The sequence below is a fragment of the Colias philodice genome, chromosome 14 (assembly GCF_061535455.1).
Source record: "Colias philodice isolate Cphi_HAF_F1 chromosome 14, ilColPhil1 Martin Lab GWU primary, whole genome shotgun sequence".
NCBI classification, from domain to species: Eukaryota; Metazoa; Arthropoda; class Insecta; order Lepidoptera; family Pieridae; genus Colias; species Colias philodice.
In genome coordinates, this window is record NC_143099.1 from 595,803 (window position 1) to 619,482 (window position 23,680).

The 23,680-nt window shown below is 36.1% G+C and overlaps 1 protein-coding gene across 2 annotated transcripts in view; it reads right to left on the bottom strand.

Moving 5' to 3' along the window:
• Window positions 1-7,282: 7,282 nt before the first annotated feature.
• The window catches only part of LOC149482614 (protein Aster-B-like), a 48,183-nt gene continuing 31,785 nt past the window's right edge, over window positions 7,283-23,680 (bottom strand). For both annotated transcript variants that reach the window (XM_089703417.1, XM_089703415.1), the window contains exons 8-17: window positions 22,031-22,132; window positions 19,382-19,460; window positions 15,922-15,997; window positions 14,991-15,147; window positions 14,130-14,237; window positions 12,730-12,922; window positions 11,641-11,766; window positions 10,382-10,550; window positions 8,275-8,404; window positions 7,283-7,614 (exon numbers count right to left, since the gene is read on the bottom strand). In XM_089703417.1, the coding sequence (XP_089559543.1) occupies window positions 7,528-7,614; window positions 8,275-8,404; window positions 10,382-10,550; window positions 11,641-11,766; window positions 12,730-12,922; window positions 14,130-14,237; window positions 14,991-15,147; window positions 15,922-15,997; window positions 19,382-19,460; window positions 22,031-22,132 (1,227 nt within the window). In that variant the 3' untranslated portion in view covers window positions 7,283-7,527. The remainder of the gene's footprint in view (window positions 7,615-8,274; window positions 8,405-10,381; window positions 10,551-11,640; window positions 11,767-12,729; window positions 12,923-14,129; window positions 14,238-14,990; window positions 15,148-15,921; window positions 15,998-19,381; window positions 19,461-22,030; window positions 22,133-23,680) is intronic.

Sequence of the window (23,680 nt, forward strand, 5' to 3'; positions counted from 1 at the left end):
AAGTGGATAAGTAGGTATTAAAAGGTAATACAACGATAAAAGAATGTCATAAATTATATTGAAAAAACTTATAGGCGAAACATGTAAAATACAAAACATGAAAAATTATCATCATATCAAATGATATCTTACGAAGTTCCTCCAACGGAAAAGTTCTAAAAAAATTCGAAACTCCCGCTGGGGACCTGCAATAATTATTAACAAAATAGTAACTGCTCTCTACAATCTACATGCCGATGTGGCTCTACGCAGCGAAGCGAGCACTGCAGGCAGAAGAGGGGCGTGCACTGTTGCCACATTTTACACACACACACACACACATATCTACTTAATTCTACACTTGTTCTACACAAAATAATATTATTACGAGAAAAGATTATTTGTAATGAATGAACTCCAATAGCGATGGATCGGTTTATAACTTGATTACTGACTGACCGGTTAGCTTGCGCTTGGTTGGTAGTGGCCCTGCCTTCCAAGCCAGATGTAGTGGGTTCGATTCCCACGCGGGAAAAACATTTGTGTGATGAAAATAGATGTTTGCTCTGTGTCTGGGTGTTAATTATCTATACAAGTATTTATTTAAATTTATATTTATATGTATGTTTATTAGCCATCTGGTTTCCAACACAAGCGGAAGCTTTGTATGGGAACATAATATCGTGCAGTGTGTGAAAATTGTCCTGAACTAAGTATTTATTATAAAATTCTGTAAGCTAAATTATCATCGAGTTATTTCGCTATACAAAAGTACCTACGGGTATAGCTAATAAAAGCGTATCTATTTTAAATGAAAAACTCCTTTATGCGGGTGGAAACCGCGTGAGGGCCTGGAGGCAGCTAGTAATTTTCAATACTACATCACATGATACCAATGCAAATGTAGGAACAAATTATAAAAAATAACCGATACATGCATTCTGCCGGCTGCCTTGATTCTGCCCCTCCAAAATAAAGTATGGTGGCGCTGGCGGGTCTATCGGTGAGACGCCCCATGGGCACAGCCAACTGCGGTAACGGCGAAATTTCATTGTCTACTACATAATAGGATTAACGTCCGGCGTTTAGTAGGCTAGATTCGCCTGGGTCAATCTGAACAAGCATCTGGTTATATTAAAAATAATCTGGCTAAATTTTAATTAGAAATTTTCATTGAAAGCTGGTACTATTTATGTTTTAGAATCCATATAGTAGAAGACTACATTTACTTTTGTATATTCGCTTTGCTTTTGTGTATTTACCTACTTCTGTTTAATTTTCTGGGGAGTTTGCGTTATATACCTACTTAGTTTAGATGTCTGTTGATTCCACTGGGACGGGCCTAATGGGCAGTCCATAACTTTATGCATACTGTACTCTGTAGTTATAAACTAATATAAAAATGAATCCCAAAATGTGTTGGTAAGCGCATAACTTGAGAACGGCTGAACCGATTTCTTTTATTCTTTTTTTATTATATTCCTTGAAGTACGAGGATGGTTATTACGTAGAGAAAACGTAAATATGTACCACGGGCGAAGCCGGGGCGGACTGCTAGTAAACTAATAAATATAGATTTGATTTGATTATTCCTGATACCTATTTGATTTAAGATGTATCGACTATCGGTGTAAGAGCGAGCGCGCACGAGCAACTTAGTTGCCCGGCAACTATTTTGTCTCTGTCGCTGTCTCCTCGCAAAGTTTTGAACGATGCGCACACGAAAGCGACAGCAACGCAACTTTTTCTTTAAAATTTTTTGCATTTATCGACATGGATTTCGAAGAGACGGTTGTGGTCTGTGCTCTTGTCCCGCATAGTTCCCATTCCCGTGGGATTTCTGGGATAAAACCAATCCTATGTGTTAATCCAAGTTACCCTCTCTCTATATGTGTGCTAAATTTCATTGTAATCGGTTCAGTAGTTTATGCGTGAAAACTGAAAACCATACATACATTTCCTCTTTATATAATATTAGTATAGATATGTAATCGTAATTGAAAAAAGTTAAGTAAAACGAAATAACATATTTTTCTATGGCGTCGTTACTAGATTACGTTGCTGAATTTTGTTGAACTGTCTATGATGCCTATTAAAATGGTTCTACTATAGACAGAAAAACTACTAATAATAAAAATAACTTCATTAAAAACAATATTATTTAGATGTGCTATTTATTAAATAGGTTTGAAGTTGGTGCCAAGCACTAAGCACTTAGTATTAGGGTGACAAATCAACATCGAGCTATGCTGCGCTGTACTGCGCTGTGCTGTGCTGTGTTTCTTAAGCTACGTTTTTTTAACAATTAAACGATGCTGCGCTGTGCTATGCTGTGTTTCTTAAGCTACGTTTTTTAACCTTCCTATACTCGCGCGTTGGTCTGTGAGACCGACGAAACACATTTTCGTAATTATTTTATGCAGGTAAATCCTGTGAAGTCGAGTTCCTTGCTAGTTTCCAGATTTGGGGCTAACTTCATTTTAGTGCAGGTCGCGTGGTCGGCAGAAGTTCACGTATCATAGCATTTGGCGCCAATCGGTCCATGAGACCGACGCGAGTATAGGTGCAACTTTTTGTGTAAGTATTAATATTATATATTTTGTACATTTATATATTTTTTAAGACTTTGAATACTTTATGAAGTATGTATAGTAAAATATATGTATGAATGTTGCTCTAAATTATATTTTGACCAATTTTTTAGGCCATACTTCATGTCAAAATGAACGATGATCAAATCAGATTGTTGCTGGAAGAATCAAGTTCTGGTTCTGCTATGAAGACGAAAATGACAGTGAGGTGGAAGACAACGTGGAGGTACAAGAAGAGACATACGACACCGAGCAAGACGATGACAATGAAGAGATATCTGAAGTTCCCGTGATTTTTACTTGGGAAAAGATGGACAGGCAAGGCTCAAAATTAAGCCAAACATAGATAAATATGTGCTTTGATATGTTTATTATTATAACTTAGAAGTTTATTTTGTTTTGAAAAAGAAGTTCTGTTTTTAATTTAGTTTTCCCTAGTACTTAAGAAAAACATCTCAAATTCGAGGACTGATTTGTTATAGACTATAAGTCAGTAAAATAATTAAAAGACTAAGTATGATCAATACTATTTTGTTTCAGTACATCCTAAACTTTAAAAAAATTGTTATAGTTTTCGGTTTTCTTAGTAAATATATATAGTGTAGGGGTAAACACTATCGGTCTGTGACACCGTGCGTGAGTATAGGTGTTACAAAAATTGGCGCGAGTATAGGAAGGTTAACAATCTAGCTCAGTATAAAGTAATCAGCAGCTCGTGTAGTCGTTTATCTCGTCAAATATGACCCTATTTTCAAAAAAAACGTAAACATTACGACATAGCTGAATCCGATGAAGATGAAAGTGAAGAAGAAGCGGATATGGATATTTTATGTGTTATTTTGTCGTTAAAAGAGTCCAGTCACGGTAGCTTGTTACCTCACACCATACGTGAAAAATACGGAGAATTTTAATGAATTTAATGCGGCGATGGAGGGGCACGCAGCGAGCTCCATAAAAACATAGCACAGTTCGGCACAGCGCGGCTCAGCACGGCGGGTAGCGCGCCTCGCTCGAGACTGCTGCGTTTTTAAACAGAGCGTAGCCTCACACAGCGCAGCACAGCATGGGTTGTTTGTATCCTCATTAAAATATTAGACGAGCGAGTTGACCAAACACAGCACAGCGCAGTACAGCGCAGCATAGCTCGATGTTGATTTGTCACCCTTAAGCCCGTGCACCGACATCAAACCTTATTAGTAAATAACACATCTAAATAATATGTAGTAATGAATAATATCAAACCTTTTTTATTTTTTACTTTTCCGTTTTTGAAGTAGGTTGTTTTTAACGGAGTTATATGTTATGTCTTTTTTTTTTTGATGCGGAATGCCGCATCAAAAAAAAAAAGAATCACGTAAACCGGTTCAGAAACCTCGGAGTAATCGGTGTACATACATAAAAAAATACACCGGCTGAATTGTTAACCTCCTCCTTTTTTTTGAAATCGGTTAAAACTACTGTGTACGAGAATAAATACGTTGACATAAATACGTACTATCGCTACGCCGGTTACGCGGCAACTGGCCGTCGGCCGCCGACAGGCAACATTTTTGTCGCCGTGCGCGCACTTGCATTGAAACCAATAGATAGGGCGACAGTTGCGTCGCGGGCTTGTCTCCGAACCCGCGGACAAAAAAGTCTCCCGGGAGTTGCGTCGCTACGTACGCGCACTTTCATACTAGCCCATGGCTGGAGAGACAAAATAGTTGCGGAGACAAAATTGTTGCGGAGACAAAGTTGCTCGTGCGCGCTCGCTCTAATTGCTGTGATTCATGATAAAACATAATACCTATAATGGAGTGTAGAGAGAAAGGAAGGGGTTGACGGGTAAAATAAAATAAAACACAGGACATTCAATAAAATATTTATTCAATACTGAGAATATAATAATTGTCTATCTTATTGCTAAAATTACTTGGATGAATTTTGTGCAATCTCAATATGCATCAGATTTGGCAAGATCCATACCGACCGACAAACTAATAGGAATTGTCTATGGACTCTAAAGCGTTGGGTTTCACCTTTTGGTAATTTCTATTTCTGATTCTAATTTAATTAACAACTACTTGATGGATATTTTTTAGAATTATTTGCGAAGATATATTACTATTTTGTAGATATATTTTCATGATATTTATAATTAGGTTATATTGCACATTGATATTATCAGATCCACAGTGGAATGTTGCTACATCGGATACCATCTACACAATTATATTATTCTTTGTACAGGATATAAATGGCCCTATTTCATTTCATTTAACAACATTACCCTTAGATCCCACATTAAATTCTAATTTAACCTATTAGACAGATGCAATAAAAAATGCCGTCGAACACTCTAAATACCTAATTAAGCATTGTAAGGGTCCCAACAACTACTTAAAAGTGGAAAAATACAGACATTTTCTTTAAATTGCAAATGCAGTTAAAAATAGATTTATAGATAATAAAATACACTTTATGATTGCAATACGCTGCAATGTTTTTGGTAAAATAACTAACACTCCAAAAACAAGGAAAAGGTATGCCTAGTAATACAAACCCACAACCAATCCATTATTTTAGTACAATTCCACAGACAAAATAGAAGCAGAGACAATGAAACACAAGCTCACACAAATTTAAAAATTAACAGCACCAAAATTCGTCAGAGGAGATCTATTACAACAAACGAGTTTAGAAATATTTTTTTTCATCTCTTTTTTTAATAATATTCCACTACACGATTATAACAAGAAAATACAATTATAATTTACACATTTAATCATAATTTAATCTATTAGGAAAACATATATTAAGGGTACGGAGGTCAACTACGATTTTACATAAATGTTGCCAGCATTTAAACATTTATTATTTATACACATTTTACACAAAAAATTACTCAAAATATAAAAAGCTTAACTTAAAACTAAAAATTAACTTAATCACATCAAACCACGATTCAATTTTAAATTGACACATAATTACAACAGAAATAAATATTTATACACAAAGTATAAAAAAGACACAAGAAAGATTAGTACTAATTTGATTTGGCATTAACGTTATTATACAGTTCAAAATTATTGTTTTTTATTTGAAATTTAGTAAATCCGATTAAAGATAATATTCACAAAAGAAAAATCGAAATTTTTTGATGAACTTTAATTTTAAACTAAACACAGTTGCAAAAAAGATAATTAAAAAAATTAGAAAGTCCCCATAGAACATATTTTTCTTTTTGGCCACATTACTTTCCTATATTTATGTACTTTTCTATATACATATATAAGTATTAACATACATTTTTATTTAGGACGTTTAAGAAGTTTTAAGTGCCGAAGTGAGACTCAACATGAAATGCCAAGTCTAGAATATTATTTTCTACAAAAATATTAATGTGATGCATGTTTTGTAAATTTACATTATCTAATTCACTTTTATTTAATTAACATTAAAGAAAGAACATTTTTTAATATTTTAAAATTTTAAAGTCAATTTGAAATCTAATATACACATACAGACCTGCTTTATGAAACCTTTTAAAGTATATATTTTATTCCACGAACATTATCTACTAAATTTCACAAATTAATCATATTATGTTTATTATTATTTTCACGGAATATGTATTCCTAAATCAATTGTTTGAATAAACTTTGTAAAATCGAATTAAATCAAAAATAAAATTTAAAACATGAAAATATATAAGTATTTCTGGCCTTATTAAGTTTTAATTTCTCCACACGACTGACGACACTCGAAAATATCACCCAAACCACACTTTTTTATCCAACTAAAGAATTTTGTATTTTAAGAATTGGCGTTAAATTCCAACAAGATTTTTATTTTTGGTACAATAATATGAATACTTTCTTAAATCTATTTGCGTTGAAATAAATCAAATACTATAAAAATTATAAAAGAGGTCTCAATATTTAAAATTAAATATATTGCCATAATTATCTAAGACGACGAAAAAAAAAGAATTATAATATTATTTTTCAACATTTGTAACTTCCAAACTAAAGCAACGTACGTTATTTTGTTAGAACTATTCTATTATTTACAATTTCTTTCTCTCGAAATGAAATACTAACGTTAATTTGCAGTTTCTTGCCAGTTACAACTATGAAACATGCATACAATTTTTATTAAGCTATTGCATAGCTTCTATCGCGGGCCTTGAGCGCGGCGACCGAATGTAAAAATTCCGTAACGAAAAAACCTAACACCCCCAACTCCAACCGGCACGGCGATGCGATGCTATGCAATAGCGCAACCGCGGCAGTCCTCGAGTGACACACGTGATTTTTGACGTGACAACGTCTTATAATTCGATAGAGCCGGCTGCACGCACGAAAAAACATGAATCATGCGGCGTTACCTCGCTCTGAGGCGTTCCATGTAAGGCTTGAAGTGCAAGCGAGAGCGCGGAACGAGCGACAAAGAAGCACCATCGGACGTTGTCACGTTCAACTATCGTCAGTAAACCGACTTTACAGACAACCAATTTTTTTTGGTAGATAACGTGTTTAATCTAAAACGATTACAATTTCCAACATCAAGTGCCAATTGGTACGTAATAATAATGAATATTTAAATTTGACACGTAATTATAAATTTTCAACAAATTTATGTGCGTAATTTTTTTTTAATTTTGTGTGGTGTTGCTAGACCAATGAAATCTTATATTTTGATATTTAAATATTTATTACAAGATTTTACGGTAATTTTAAACAGTCCGATAATTTTAAACAGTGATAAATCTTATCATGAATAACGTTTTTTTTAGATTTACGTCCAATAGTATTATATTACTTATTTATATAATGTACAGTCTCAAACAAACAAATTAACAGTAAACATATGAAAATTATCTTGTTTTTGAAGTAAAAATACCATTGATCACTTCACCACACTCCAACAAACGTTGAAAGTTAAATTGACAATATGAAACACTGAACGCCGCTCAGAGCTCGCCGTGTTGTTCCTCATTTTCCGATTTTTCCAGAACCGGTTTTATAGTCTCTAATAATTTGGCCAGCGCTTGTTCCGTCTGTAAAGGAAATTATTTTATTATAAATAAAATTTGTAAACAATTTACTTATGCATCATCAGAAGACGTTCGTGCTCTTTCGAAAAGTCTGCCCAATAGACGCGTCGGCAGAGTTTTACTAAAGACAATTTTTGAGCGTTATTGCGAGCTTTGTTTATTGTTCGATGAAGACGTAGACGTAGATATTTTAAGCTTAGAAAAAAAAAATAATGTGCACACTTATTAAAACTTTACCAGAGCAGCTTTGCGAATTAAATGTTGCCCGGTCAGTGTGGACGTGGCATGCCGAGAGAAATGACTGTATCTGTGTTATATAGTGTAAATTCTGTGTAAACAATTGTTGTCAAGTAACAAATGCAGCGTGTGCCGCATGAGCTGCGCCGAACACTGGGGCAGCTGGTGGGGCAGATGTTGGGGCAGCCGGTGGGGCAGATGCTGGGGCAGCCGGTGGGGCAGATGCTGGGGCAGCCGGTGGGGCAGATGCTGGGGCAGCCGGTGGGGCAGATGTTGGGGCAACTGGTGGGGCAGACGTTGGGGCAGATGTTGGGGCAACTGGTGGGGCAGACGTTGGGGCAGATGTTGGGGCAACTGGTGGGGCAGACGTTGGGGCAGATAGTGCAGCTGGTGGGGTAGCCGGTGGGGCAGCTGGCGCTACGTCACCTGCGCGAGGTGCGCCACGGTACCGGCGAGCGCGTGTCGCCAGGCGAGCAGCTGGCGGCGCTGGCGCTGCGTGTGCCGCGCGAGCTGCGCCGACCACTCCGCCGCCGCTGCCGACCGCGCGCCGCTCAGCCTAGCAGACAAATATATGGTTACACTTAATAATAAAAAAAGACGGGTTGCACTGGGGGAGTGCCGGCAGAAGTGAAAACTTGATTATTAACGTTGAACATGTTTGATATTTTGGAATGGTATCCGTCTTACGCTTTTTCAATCAGGTCACGTGTCCTGACGCGAGTTTAAGACTTTATACCCATTACAGAAAAAGTGCTCAACGCCGCTAAAGAAGTTTTCACTTCAAAAATTTGTGCGTGTACACTAGTACACACGTAAGAAGTGAAACTTCTTTATAATTATTTTTCAAAAAATAATTTACTATATGCAACTTTACAGAAATTGGTTAAATAAAGTTAATGCGTGGTAGGGAAGAAAAAGTTGGCGCGTAACGCAAAAATGTCACGAGTACGGCGTAACGCAAAAATGTCACGAGTACGGTGTAACGCAAAAATGTCACGAGTACGGTGTAACACAAAAATGTCACGCGTACGCCGTAACGCAAAAATGTTACACTAAATTTTTGTCCAACCCCGATAAAGAAGTTTCACTTCAATTCATTTATTCAAGTAACCGGGACTCATTTTGTTAGTAACAATTAATAACTTAAAAATTATGTTAGTAAAAATACAATTTATTATGACTGCTAGAAATGCACTCCACCGCTACAAAGCTATCAATAAAGCAGACAGTCTGCAGCAGTGGTTTACATACCAGCAGCCGAGCCGACTCACTATACAGCGCATATTTAATAAATGGATAATATATAATAAACGCATAAATGATATACAGGAATATTTAATAAATACATTGGGGCTGTCCCGCACACGGCGCACCAGGATGTGCATTTCTTTCGCATTGTAGCGTAAAAACAGTCTATACGAGTTTCTGCAAACATCCCTGATGACATAAATTTATAAAGAATAGAAAAAATTCGATCACGAGGCGGGACTCGAACCCGCATCCTTTCGCGCCATTCCGGGGCGGATGCCTGACCAACTCAGCCACTCGTGACCCGCCAGAGCAATCGAATTTATTCTAATCTTTCAGTTTTATGTGTCTAAGGGACACACTGCGCGCCATCTATTGAGATGATTAACAACCATCTCAACCAATATGAAGCACTTTTCAGTGAATACAATATTGTAACGATGGAACACGACCTTTTTTGTTGAATTTAGGAGTCGAGTCGGGTTCGAGTCCCGCCTCGTGATCGAATTTTTTCTATTCTTTATAAATTTATATTTATAAAGCATTTGAATGCCATAAAAACCAAAAATATAAATTCAATCCCTGATGACACTTAAGGTGGCTGTACACGGACCGCTTCAAGCAGTTGAGACCGACGGCTCGAAGCTGCGACCGCGCGATGAACTATAGACATTCATTCCCTGCCGTACACGGCCTGCTCGAGCCGTTAACTAAGCAGTTTGTAGCGACAGCTCGAGCAGTCAACGACCGACCGCTCGAGCAGTCCGTGTACGCCGCTCAGCCGTTGACTGCTCGAGCAGGCCGTGTACGGCCGCTCTTAAACAAACAAATAAACATAAAATCTTTACACAAGCAGCACACAAGACCGCAATTGGATTTGTAAATTAGAAATTAAATCTGCCATTTTTACTCTCAAAATAAGCAAACTAAATTAAAAAAAGATAATCGAACCTGTTAATTTAAATTAATCACAAAGTTTCATTCTAAATTGGCGACACAATACTCAAAATCTTATTTACTCTGTACCCCAATCTAATGTGACAAAGTAATGTATGAATTCAAATAAAGATTATTAAGCTATTGCATAGCTTCTATCGCGGGCCTTGAGCGCGGGGACCGAATCCAGAAATTTAATAACGGAAAACCTCACGCTCCCCACTCCGACGGGCGCGGAGGTGTGGCTTGAAGGCATAGCTTGCTTTACCGCGGCAGTCCCCGAGTGACACACGTCTTTTTTTTATTTCTTTACTTTCATCACAACTACACACACACACACACTACTCACTTCGAATGCAGTTCCTCCATATCAATCTCCGTCTTATAGTAGTACAATTGCGTATACAGTAGCGCATTGAGTAGCAACAGTAGCAACAATGATATTAGCAGCCATCTTGGCGTTCGACTCGTGGTCGGTGGTGTGACTGCTACCGGCGCGGGGCAGAGTGGTGGTGATACTGTGAAAATATATTTATAAACATTAAAGTATAAAAAACTTGACTCACAATAGTATTCAAAAACTGTCCGAAGCAAAACTCTGCCTACACCTGCATTAGGCAGAGTTTACAAAGCATATGTCAATGATTAAATTAAAATTATCACTGTACATTGCAAACGATTCAATATGTATTGACGGCTTTATAATGATCTATAGTTAAATAATATGACATAAAAATAAATTACCGTATATTTCCTCACACTTTACTGGATGCGGCGTATAAAGTAAACACAAAAATATCAAAATAAAGTACATACATTAATTACAAGTGGTTGACAGCAACTTACAAGTTCACGTGTTAACACAGTAGTGTGTCAGTCTGTCAGCGTATTTGTTTTTGTAAGTACGTGTAACGGGTATGTACATATCGTCTAAGTGTCAAAGTTAGTGTGTCAGTGTATGTACCAGTATAGTGTGCGTACAATATATTTCAATTTTTTTCCTATTTAGTTAGTTCGATTCTCGGACGAAGCAAGTAAATTTTCGAAAATCTTTGAATGCAGTTCTATTTCTTTTTAAAAATAAGGGAATGTTTCCTTTCCGCAAAATTCGCTATCTTCAGTATTTCAAGTACTTTCACTCCAGGGCCCATCAAACATTTCCATCCTGTATATGTATGCGTGTACCAGCATATGTGTGTCTGTATTCCAACTCATGTATCACTACATAGTATAAAACAAAGTCGCTTTCTCTGTCCCTATGTCCTTTTGTATGCTTAAATCTTTAAAACTACGCAACGGATTTTGACACAATTTTTTTTTTATAGATAGAGTGATTCAAGAGGAAGGTTTTAGTATATAATTTATTGGGTTTTAGACAAAGCGGGCGAAGCCGCGGGCGGAAAGCTAGTTAATTGATAATTAAAATAATTAATTAAGTTCATCAATTGATTTACTTTTAAAATATAATTTTATTGTTAAATTATACGCGTATGGGTGTACCAACATATGTATGTGTGTACCAAAATATATGTGTGTTTGTGTTCCATCACGTTTATGTTCATGCATTGTATGTACTGTAACGTATTGTGTGTGTATGTATGTGCATACCGTCATGCCTGCGCCGCCGTCTCGCACGAGCGGCGGGCGCGGCGGGCGCGAGCTGAGCACGCAACTGGCTCTCTAGCAAACGGCTGAACTCCTCCATGCCGCTTATCGTGTTCTTTTCCAGGAATGCTGCAATTTTTAACTGTTTTACTACTTATGGCTTATGGTGCTAATAGACTTGCCTAATATTTTGAAGTGAAAACTTTTTTAGCGGCGTTGAGCACTTTTTCTGTAATGGGTATAAATCTTAAACTCGCGTCAGGACACGTGACCTGATCGAAAAAGCGTAAGACGGATGGATATCAAACATTCTCAACGTTAATAATCAAGTTTTCACTTCTGCCGGCACTCCCGGAGTGCAACCAGTCTTTTTTTTATCCTTTTTTGGCTTAGGGGCCATCCATTAATCACGTGATGTTTTTTTGGCATTTTTAGACCCCCACTCTCCCTTGGTGATACGTGGTGAGGTTTAAGACTACCCCTCCCCCCTATATCACGCGTATTTTTTTGTACCTGCAAAGAATCTATTTTTTTATTTATAAAAAAATCTAGTAAGTATAGTTAAGTTACTATAATAAACGTTAATAAGTACACGTGATGTATTACTTTACCCCTCCCCCCCCTTGTGATATTTCGTGATTTTTTATGGACAACTCCCCCCCCCTATTTAGAGCCTCACGTGATTAATGGACAGCCCCTTGTGGCTTATAGACTTACCTAATATATACAGAATCGACCATATTAAGCAAGCCTATAAGCGTTGAAGATGTTTAGTGTCGTGGTCATCTTATAAAGACCGATATTAGTAAAAGTAAAAACATTATACATAATTACCAATTTATCTTTTTACGACATTTTTTGTTGTGATTTTTTTGATACAATTGCAAAAAGTCGTGTCACCTTTTGGCTTTTAACTTTTATGAATGATTTGAAACTTGCGAAAGACCATAAACATAACGAATTATTGCGAGGGACGCTTACAACCACGTAACAAAAAAAATCCCAAAAAATCTAAAAAAATACTACAAAATTTTTTTTTACAAAATTGCAAAATCGAAAAAATCAACTAAAAAAAAAATTCAAAATCCGTACCTTTAACCATAGGCCACATGCTCTTCTTATAATTAACCCATCCGTATATAGTAAGCCTTGTGTTCGTATCGTGGACTCGCTCGAAGCAATAATGCGCTTCGACACTGAAATAGTCCGCGTAGGGGATGCCCGAGTTCTCACTTGAGATGTTTATAGAGTAGAGGTAGCCGGGTTTGGAACATTTGTTCATTGTCTGTGGTGGGGAAAGATAAAATTTGATATATTGTGATGAAATTGATATTTTTGGTTTTATGGCATTCAAATGCTTTATAAATATAAATTTATAAAGAATAGAAAAAAACTGAAAAGTGTTTCATATTAGTTGAGATGGTTGTTAATCATCTCAATAGATGGCGCGCGGTGTGTCCCTTAGACACATAAAACTGAAAGAATAGAATAAATTCGATCGCTCTGGCGGGTCACGAGTGGCTGAGTTGGTCAGGCATCCGTCACGGAATGGCGCGAAAGGATGCGGGTTCGAGTCCCGCTGAGTGATCGAATTTTTTCTATTCTTTATAAATTTATATTGTGCTGTTCAATAAAGAATAGGATAAACTGAGCGTTATATGGGTTACGTCATAGTTGTAAATTCATACTGTAAATTCATAATTTAAATAATTTGGAAAATCCAAAAGTGCACGCCTCATAATTTTTTTTTAATAAATATTTATTAATTATTATTTTTGTTTATTTAATAACAATTAAACCACATCGAATCAGACCCTGAAAAATGAAAGGGTTCTATTCCTGAGCATACTCAAGCGTAAGAGAAAAAAAAAGACTCGATTAGTAAAGTATTTCGGTCGCTATCGTGTTAACAAGAAAAAGGATCCGCACATACAGACACACGGACGTCCAAGACAGAACTTTTTTAAACTGTTTTTTAACTAGTTTAAATAACAAAAATGACATCAAAAATATCATGAACGTTAAAAATAGTGTTTTTTCTTAATATGTGTGTGTATGTATTATCTTACAAGTGCAATGTATGATACATAAAGACATTTTAAGTTTGAAAAATCAGATGTTTTGCGCGAAGTGACAGTAGTACCCACCTCAACGCTTCGCTTATGAGGCGTGCAATAGCTAACAAAAAAATAATAATAATGCAAGCCAAATTCATCATTAATGGTAATTTATTACTCGTTTATTGGAGTAACAACAAAAAATAATTTTACAGGCAGATTTGCCAAAATAAAAAAAATGTGGTAAAGTGTGTTGTGCACTAAAGTGTAGTGTACTAATAACAACACAAATCATTATTTGTTAAAACGTCTCTTTAAATACGAGTTATAAGTACAGAAATATTTCCCAACATTTTTAAAGCAAAAAGGAAAGTGCAGTAGAGTGTAGTGCGCACAATAATAAAGTGTCAGTGCACTATAGTGTAGTGTACGCACCTGGGTTTCATTAACGTGCACTTCCTTAGGCCCTATAGGGCCCGAAGTGAGTCCCAGCGTGTAGCTCACTTGCCGGCACTTGACTCCGCCCGCCGGTTGCCATGGTGACTGGAATAACAAATAAAAATAAAAAAATGCGCGCGTGTAATAGTGTAGGTACACACGTAAGAACTGAAACTTCTTTAAAGCTTCTTTATGACCTTATTTTTTCAAAAAATAATTTACTGTATGCAACTTTACAGAAATACGTCGAATCACGCGTGGTAGGGATAAGAAAAAGATGGCGCGTAACGGAAAAATGTTACACTAAATTTTTTTCCAACCCCGATAAAGAAGTTTTACTTCAATAATAACGAAAAAGTACAGTGTATATGTATAATAATTACGACATTCTATATGTATATTTATTTTGCTTTCAAGGTATGTTTCAAGCAACAGAATTTTTAACATAAAGGATATCTACCATATATCTTTCATCGTAAAAGAAAAATAATTCCGTCACAGTCTCGTTTGTTTTAAAAGTGAAGATTATAAATTATTATTAACAATAGACTTTTTTCTAACTTATTCGAAAAAATACGATACATTTCTATACAATCAAGACGTGAAGCTGACAAAAAAAAAGACGGGTTGCACTGGGGGAGTGCCGGCAGAAGTGAAAACTTGATTATTAACGTTGAGCATGTTTGATATTTTGGAATGGTATCCGTCTTACGCTTTTTCGATCAGGTCACGTGTCCTGACGCGAGTTTAAGATTTTATACCCATTACAGAAAAAGTGCTCAACGCAGCTAAAGAAGTTTTCACTTCAATATGTACCAGTACAACTAATGTAGTAGGAAAGTAAATCGAACCCCCTACCTGCACATAATCAGTAGCCCCCCTGACGGCCAGCAGTTCCAAGTTAAGCTGGGAGTTGGTGAAGATCATGGTGAACAGCTGGTCGATGTTGAACGGGAACACCTCCTTGAGCAACACCTTGCCCGTGTGCGGTGATGTGCACTTGTGTTCTTCACCGCTGGTGATGAAAATTTTAAGGATTTTATTAAATAATATTCTAAAAATTGTAGGTACTTGACTTGCTATTTCTATTGAAAGTGTAAAAGCAATTGGATTGTAAAGGTTGAACAATGCGGCGTGTATTCGCGAGTATTATTGTGTGAGCGTGTGCGTATGTGTATGTTAGGCCGGTTGCAGAGCTTCACCGACCGTCAGTGCGTACCATCGGTCCTGACGATACGCATCAACAATGTATATGACTATGACACTAATACGTATGACAATACGCGTGCGTATGGTCGGTCTAGCTATGAACGGTTTTATGAATTTCCATACATATGACAAGCGCGACTGACGTACGCACTGATGGTCGGTCAAGCTCTGCAACCGGCCTTAACGTGCGTGCGTGCGTGTGCGTGCGTATATATTTGACAGGATCGTTGTTTGTGCGCGATTGGGGAAACGTGTGCGTGCACGTATGTGTGTGTGTGTGTGTGTAGTAAATATGTGTCTGTGAAGGCTCGTGTGCATATGCACGTATATATTTGGCGACTTAATATACCAATATTCAGGTATGTCTGCTTATAGAGGGTCTCTCATTAAGCACAGCTCGAATTTTGGCGGCCTGTGGTGGCCATTTCTATTATTTATATCAAAAATATATTTATAGGCGCACGTTTGTGGGTTCATGTGTGTGTATTCGTCCATATATTTTCGTGTTCCCGTTTTTAGGGGTTAATTTATGCGTGTCTCTTCATACGTGTATAAATTTTGTGTGTATGTGTGTGTATACCTGTTCCGGTCGGGTTCACTCTCACTGGTGTCAGACATGTCGGTGGGCAGCGCGTCGCCGTCATCGCCGTTCGTCACTTGAACAACGTCACACAATTTATTAACATCATCTCTTCTTGTTTGATCTTATGCGAGCATTGTGTCACAATGTTTGTCCTGAATGGACTCCTAAACCACTTAACCGATTATAATAAAATTCGCACACCACGTGCAGTTCAATCCAACTTGAGAGATAGGATAGTTTTAACATGTAGGTACCACGGGCGAAGCCGGGGCGGACCGCTAGTAAGAATATAAGATTTTTTAACGGTTTTATTTATTTCACACTTTACAGTGTCCACGTGACGACGCTCGCTATAAAGTGTTCGAAACGGCAGTTCCTTATATTATATACTAGCGGCCCGTCCCGGCTTCGCACGGGCATTAAACATTACATTTAGATTTGTTAATTTTACTAAACGAATTATTATCAAGCGTAAATTCCGCACACGTCCATCACGTAGGGAGCCGACCGCGCGAGTAAGCCGCGCGGCAAGTTTATTTCGTGATCTTAACCCCCCTCCCGTACCCCTGCCCGAGTGACGCTTACAACGCATAGCTAGCCGAATACAGTTTATTTTTTAATTTTTTTTTAACTCGTGATATCTTTTGATTGGATTGTCAGAATCGAATAATTCAAAAAGTAATATAAAGATATTGAAGCAGTCTTAAATAATACATCGTTTATTTTGATAAGGGTTAATACCAAGGTACAAATAAAGAGCTTTTTGTAGCGGTGGTATTTTAATTTCTTTTTTTCAATAAAAAAACGCTTATTGTGACATGACTGTAATAGTTAGAGATATGCTGCCGCTGATTTTTTGTAGATAATGGTGTGTTCTAAAAAAAATGTAGTATATCATTTTGTTCTATCATCAATAGTTTTCGCAGCGCACGCGATGTAAGGTAGTTTTTTGATATTTTTTTCACACCTTGGATTACGTTATCGTAATTTTAGTAAGGATACCTATTTTTTTTGAAAATGAAATATAGCCTATGTCACTCAGAAATGATGTAGCTTTCCAACAGTGAAAGAATTTTTCAAATCTGCCAAGTAGTTTCGGAGCCTATTCAATTCATACAAACAAACAAACAAACAAAAAATCAAACCTTTCCTCTTTATAATATTTGTATAGATGTACTATACTAATATTATAAAGCTGAAAAAGTTTGTTTGTTTGTTTGAACGCACTAGTCTCAGGAACTACAGGTACGATTTGAAAAATTGTTTCGGTGTTAGATAGCCCATTTATCGAGGAAGGCTATATGTCATCACGCTAAGACCAACAGGAGCGGAGCAATGCGGGTGAAACCGCGGGGCTCATTAATAAATCGCGTTTAAAATCAGTTAAACAGTCTTGAATTAGTAATTACTTAATTATCTATTTTTCATAAATAGGGAACTGTGAGGATGAAAAATGACAAAAGTATACCCATAGAATTATAATTATTGATCACTGGAACACCTTCCACAATTCCTGTAGGCCTTAATCCAACAACTAAATTGTCGATAGCTATAAAAATGTCTTCTAAGCTTTCTTTTAATATTTTTGAGCACATTTTTAACATTTGCTCTTAACAAATTCACTTTACTTTTGTTTTTACTTGAGAGCTTTGGAATTATGAAAAAGTATAACGAGATATTTATTCAAATAATTATCAATTTAATGAATGAATGAAGTTTCACTCAGATATTATAAACACGAACACTATAATAAATTACTGATAACTACTTTTTCAAAGAGAATATTTTTTACATTGTTACATTGCATATTTTGTATCGTAAAAGCTTTCTTTGTGGCTAAATTCCAAGTAATGTTCACTGGAATTATCTTTTTAAAGAATTGCCCTATACATATAGTAATAGTAAGACTGGACAATGTTAAAACATTAAAATATAAAATTATTAATGTGATAGGTTGTAAACCACATTGCATGATATTTAAAAATATTTGTAGACCCAGGATCAAAGAGCATGAAATTTTTACTTTGCCTTTGTATACGAGTGAAATAGCGGGCCATACATAGATATTTTTACATCCTACTAACATAATAAACGCGAAAATTTGTAAGGATGTTTGTTACTCTATCACGCAAATACTACGGAACCGATTACAATGAAATTTGGTATGTAGGTAGCTGAACACGGAATAAGACGTAGGTTACTTTTTATCCCGGAAATCCCACAGTAACGGTGACAATGACGGTTTTTCTTTGAAAAAACGCGGGCGGAAATGTGGAAATTAAATCTATAAAAATAATATAAAGCTGAAGAGTTTGTTTGTATGAACGCGCTAATCTGAGGAACTATTGGTCCGATTTGAAAAATTATTTCGGTGTTAAATAGCCCATTTATCGAAGAAGGCTATATATCATGACGCTAAGACCAACAGGTGCGGAGCAACGCGGGTAAAACCGTGGGGTATAGCTAGTGCGTTAATTAAAGTTAGTTTCACATACAATATGTTCGACTGTGATAATGTAGGATTCTAATGGTAAAATATTTTTTTAATCGTATCTACCAGTAGTTTCGGAGCATATTCAATTCAAACAACAAACAATCAAATCTTTCCTCTTTATGATATATAGGAATACTCGATTTAAGCCGCGGGTGTAACCGCATGGCGCAGCTAGTAATTAAATAAATATCTATACTAATAGTAGGGGAGGCCAAGAGGGGGATTTTGGGATTTACTCGAGCGCGTCAGATTACTATAAGGGACGGTTACGGTACCTTAGCTATTCATTAGTACCTCTAGTCAATATGAGCAGTTATGGTTGGTGGGTGCGCTCAGGGGCCCCGCTGGAAAATTTGAATAATCCATAATTCCCTAAGGTTGAGCTCGAATCGTCAGATTAGCGAAATGGGGACTTCTTATATTGTAATTAACCCCCCCATATATTAATCTGACGCGCTCGAATAATATTACTTTAATTTTTTACCCTTTCTTCATAGCGATTAAATCGCCACTTAAATCGTCAGATTAACGTATACTTTTTTTCAGTGACGTCCTGGAGCATGCAAAATATCAATATCTAACGCGCTTGAGTATTTCCAAGCCAATTTTTTTCTTTTTTAAATTAAAAAAAATCAAAAAACCCTTCCCCACCGCTAAAAGTGAAAACATTATAGGACCTTTTTTTCTCGCTATGGTCTAATCTACCAATTCTAATAGGTTCCCGTGACGCTCGAGTAAATCCACATTAAGCATCCTGGGCTCCCCTACTATAATATTATAAAGAGGAAAGTTATGTAATTACGTATGTATGTATGGTTTTCACGCATAAACTACTGGACCTATTTTGATGAAATTTGGTACAGATAATCTTTAGACCCTGAGAAAGAACATAAGCTACCTTTTATTGCGAAATATGTACCACGGGCGAAGCCGGGGCGGGGCGTATTAATAATAAATACTTACACAATGGAGGGGACAGCTCTCTCAGGTCCCTGACGCGCGAGTCGATTCCTCCTACTTCCATGGACGAATCGACCGCCTCCTGGAAACCGATAGTTTTTACTTACTTAAACTTTGAAACGAATAGAGCGTGTGTGTGACCACAAGTGAAACGTCTTTGGGAAGATTCAAAGATATAAAAAATCGTCGCCTCACTCCGTAACGTGACGGTATTGCCGCGACCTTGAAATTTCGCTCTAAACGCGCCTAATGCACACTTCAATAAACTTTGAAAAGAATAACTGACAAAGTTTCGGAGAACATTTCAAAATAATGCATCTTTTTTGTTTGGATTTCAGTAGTTATTCTTTGTGTTTGTTCATCAAGCGATTGGCTAGTATAACAGACGTTAACCGATTGAGCTATTACTGATTTAATAACCGATTGATCATGCAGTTCTTTAAAAATTTACTTTCATATTAGAATATGAAAGTAAATTTTTTAAGTTTACTAATAAATAATGTACACTTGAAAGTTAGTTTGGAAATGTTTAAAAAGGCATATTTTTTGTATGTCGCCTTCTTACTAACTAACTTAACTTAACAGTAACACGTTAGTCACACTTTAAGTCCTAAGAAAACCAGTCTATGTGGGGAAAGAAACGAGACATTTTTATTAAGTTATTATTTTGTATGCAATGAAATAAAATGTAAAATAATTAAATAAGACATAATAAAATATGGGGCTAATCATCGATCGACTGAAATATCACTCAAACTACTTTATTTATAAATCTAAACTACCGTTCATTTGTAAAAAAATGACCACATGTATCAATTCTGTGTGTATGTCACATTTTAAAATCACACAAAATTTTGATATGTTACAATTTATTCAATATTTTGTTCAGCTATACTCTTCTTTCTTCACTTTCACACGAAACTGAAATAGATCTCATTTTAAACCTCTATATTTCAGCACAAAATACACACACACGTATCCTAGTCCAGGAGCTGACGAACATTTAATATTTTTATACTGTAACTACATTTTTATTTATATTATTATTTACTAACTTTTCTCTTACGCCCGATCCTCACCATGTCAGCATTGCGAATGTTTATCGCTCGTTGTATTATCACTGAATCACTGATACACTGATAGTGTATCAACAGGTGCACGAATGTACGATATTAATGATCCAATTGTATTTTCAGTATAGTAAATTGAAAGAATATGGCTTATTGTATAGTGTCTAAAGTTTTAAATAAATGTAATATGGCCGATTGTTATAAAAATAGTGAAAAAAGTTGTTTCTGTCGTTTGGAACGTCGCGTCGTAGAATATTTCATAAATTAGGTAGGTACGCTTAAAATTTCTGTTAATCTATACTAATATTATAAAGCTGAAGAGTTTGTTTGTTTGCACGCGCTAATTTTAGGGCCAACTGGTCCAATTTGAAAAATTATTTTGGTGTTAGATAGCCCATTTATCGAGGAAGTTTATAGGCTATATATCATCACGCTAAGACCAACAGGAGCGGAGCCACGCGGGTGAAACCGCGAAGCGCAGCTAGTTATAAATAAAAGAAAACTCATGTACACAAGCTATTTCTATACAACTTACATATATTAACGAGAAAAATAATAAACGTATTTCAATTATTTTGAATCGGAAACATCTCAAAATGTCGATTTTATTATTTTAACTGTATCTGTATGACGCATAACGATGCGATTGTAAAAACTTGTATAGATTAAAGTGTCCAAACAAATTAGCGACGTTATCCTAATTGAGATAAAATAAACTAAATCAATTGATTTACTACTTTTCAAACGATTTTGAAAAAAAAAGAAATATTTATTCATTTACAATACTTTATTGTACAAACTAAGCATAACTTAAATACTATGTCAAAAAAGGTATCATTTGTACAAATTATATCAGTATCTAATAACATATTCATCTTATGTATTAAAATCTCTACTAATATTATATACCTACTAGTGGTCCGCCCCGGCTTCGCCCGTGGTACATATTTCGAAATAAAAGGTAGCCTATGTCCTTTCTCGGGTATCAAAATATCTCCATACCAAATTTCATGCAAATTGGTTCAGTAGTTAAGGCGTGATTGAGTAACAGACAGACAGACAGAGTTACTTTCGCATTTATAATATTAAGTATGGATATAGAGTTTGTTTGAACGCGCTAATCTCAGGAACCATGGGTCACTGTTAGATAGCCCATTTATCGACGTAGGCTGTAAGATATACATATATATCATTACGCTAAAACCAACAGGGGAGGAACAATGTGGGTAAAACCGCAGGGCACAGCTACTAGCAACAAAAAATGAATAAAAAGTTTCGTAAAAAAGTGTCAAATCTATCAGGGACTTTATCAGAAACACTACCTTATTGTAATTATTTCAGTTGCAGTATTCATTGAAGTGAAATCTTTAGGTGCCTTGAGAGTAAACTTTCAATGTCGCATCATGGCAATACCGTCACGTCATGGAGTAAGGCGACGATATTTGAATCTTGCCGAATAAGTTTCACATCTGACATGTGTGCTCGGCGCATACATCAACTACCTTTACAGTCATAACTATGTATGTATATAGTTATTAAATGTATATTTGTTACATAAGCAGTTGTATGTGTATATCCTTACCTCCGACGTGTCGGGCGGTTGTGTCGGTTCGTCAGGCGCTTCCCGCGTGTATCCCTCGTCGTCGGAATCGAACCCCAGCTCCTCACCGTAACACGTGTGCACCTGACGTGAATAAAAACAGTTAATTTTACGGTTAAAGACATTTATTTCCAAAAAGATTACATTTTAATCACTTACAGATAAATATAATTTTATTTTAATTATTATCTTCTTCTTCTTATATATAAAAATGAATCGCAAAATGTGTTGGTAAGCGCATAACTCGAGAGCGGCTGAACCGATTTCGATAATTCTTTTTTTATTATATACCTTGAAGTACGAGGATGGTTTTTATGTAGAGAGAAAACGTAAATATGTACCACGGGCGAAGCCGGGGCGGACCGCTAGTATACTATTATAAATTTCATTGTAAGTTGACGTTATAATATTTACTATACAAAACATTCGTAGATTAATCAACATTAATTACTCTCTAGTGACTCTCTGACTAGCCAACCCACCGAACTCTCTGTCTGTCCTTCTAAATTTTTAAATTCATAAACTATGATTCAGGAGGCGACGATTAAAAATTAACTCTTCCCGCCCAAATAATAAAAACTGGTAGTAAAACACCATAGTTTTTCGTTCTACTTAACATAAACTACTATTTACGTAAATTTTTCGAACCTCCAAATACTACCAACTACCAAATAGAAATAATTCCTTATTCCCCACATTTTTACATAAAAAATTCAAAAATTCATAAAAATCGTTAATCAAATTGCTCACCATCACATCTTGTCCAAACCTATTACCAACTTGATATTTAGGCAATATAATTTATAAGAAAACTGTAACTTACAGTAAACGCGTATCCTTTACTAAAACGAATTCGCTACTACTCGAAATGTAGTCCTTAAAGGGCTGACAGACGTACAAACTTTAAAACCGCGGTTTTAAAGTTCGCGTACTTACTCGGCTCGACGTCGGTGACACACGCAAAAGCTTGGTCAGTAGCTTCTCGCGTGTCACCGATATCGAATGTCTCTATGTCATCAACAGAGGGAATTTATGTTATTCAAGAATTAAATATAGACATTTTTAATTTAATAACCAGCACTTATTTTTAAGTAAATAGCATTCTAACAAAATAAATGTTCAAAAATTGAAGGATATATTTTCGTTTTTACTATTATATTTTGAGGGTACTTTACAAAAAAAGAGCGTGTGCGCCGAGCCTACGCGTCAGGAGTGAAACTTCCTTGGCGGGATTCAAAAATACCTTCGCCAATATTCAATTATATTATATTCATTCATATTAATTATATTAAATTATTTTCATAAAACTAAAAGAAGAAGACGAAATTAATTGAACTTTTGCACTTAGTAACACCTATTATAGCTAGACAGGCTAGGCTCGCGGCTCGCGGCGGTGACAGACGTGCGAGCGAAGGCGGGCTACGAGTAAAATTTCAAACATGTTGGATCGTCAACGAACTTACTCGACGGTTTTTAAGTACGCGTACTTGGGGTGACACACGAGCGAAAAAGGTCGTCGAGCCACAAGTTCGCGTACTTACTCGTACGTTTGTCACCCCTATTACACTCACATTACCATTTCATCGGCACTTCTAATGCGACACATTACGATTCATTTGAATTTTACAGAAT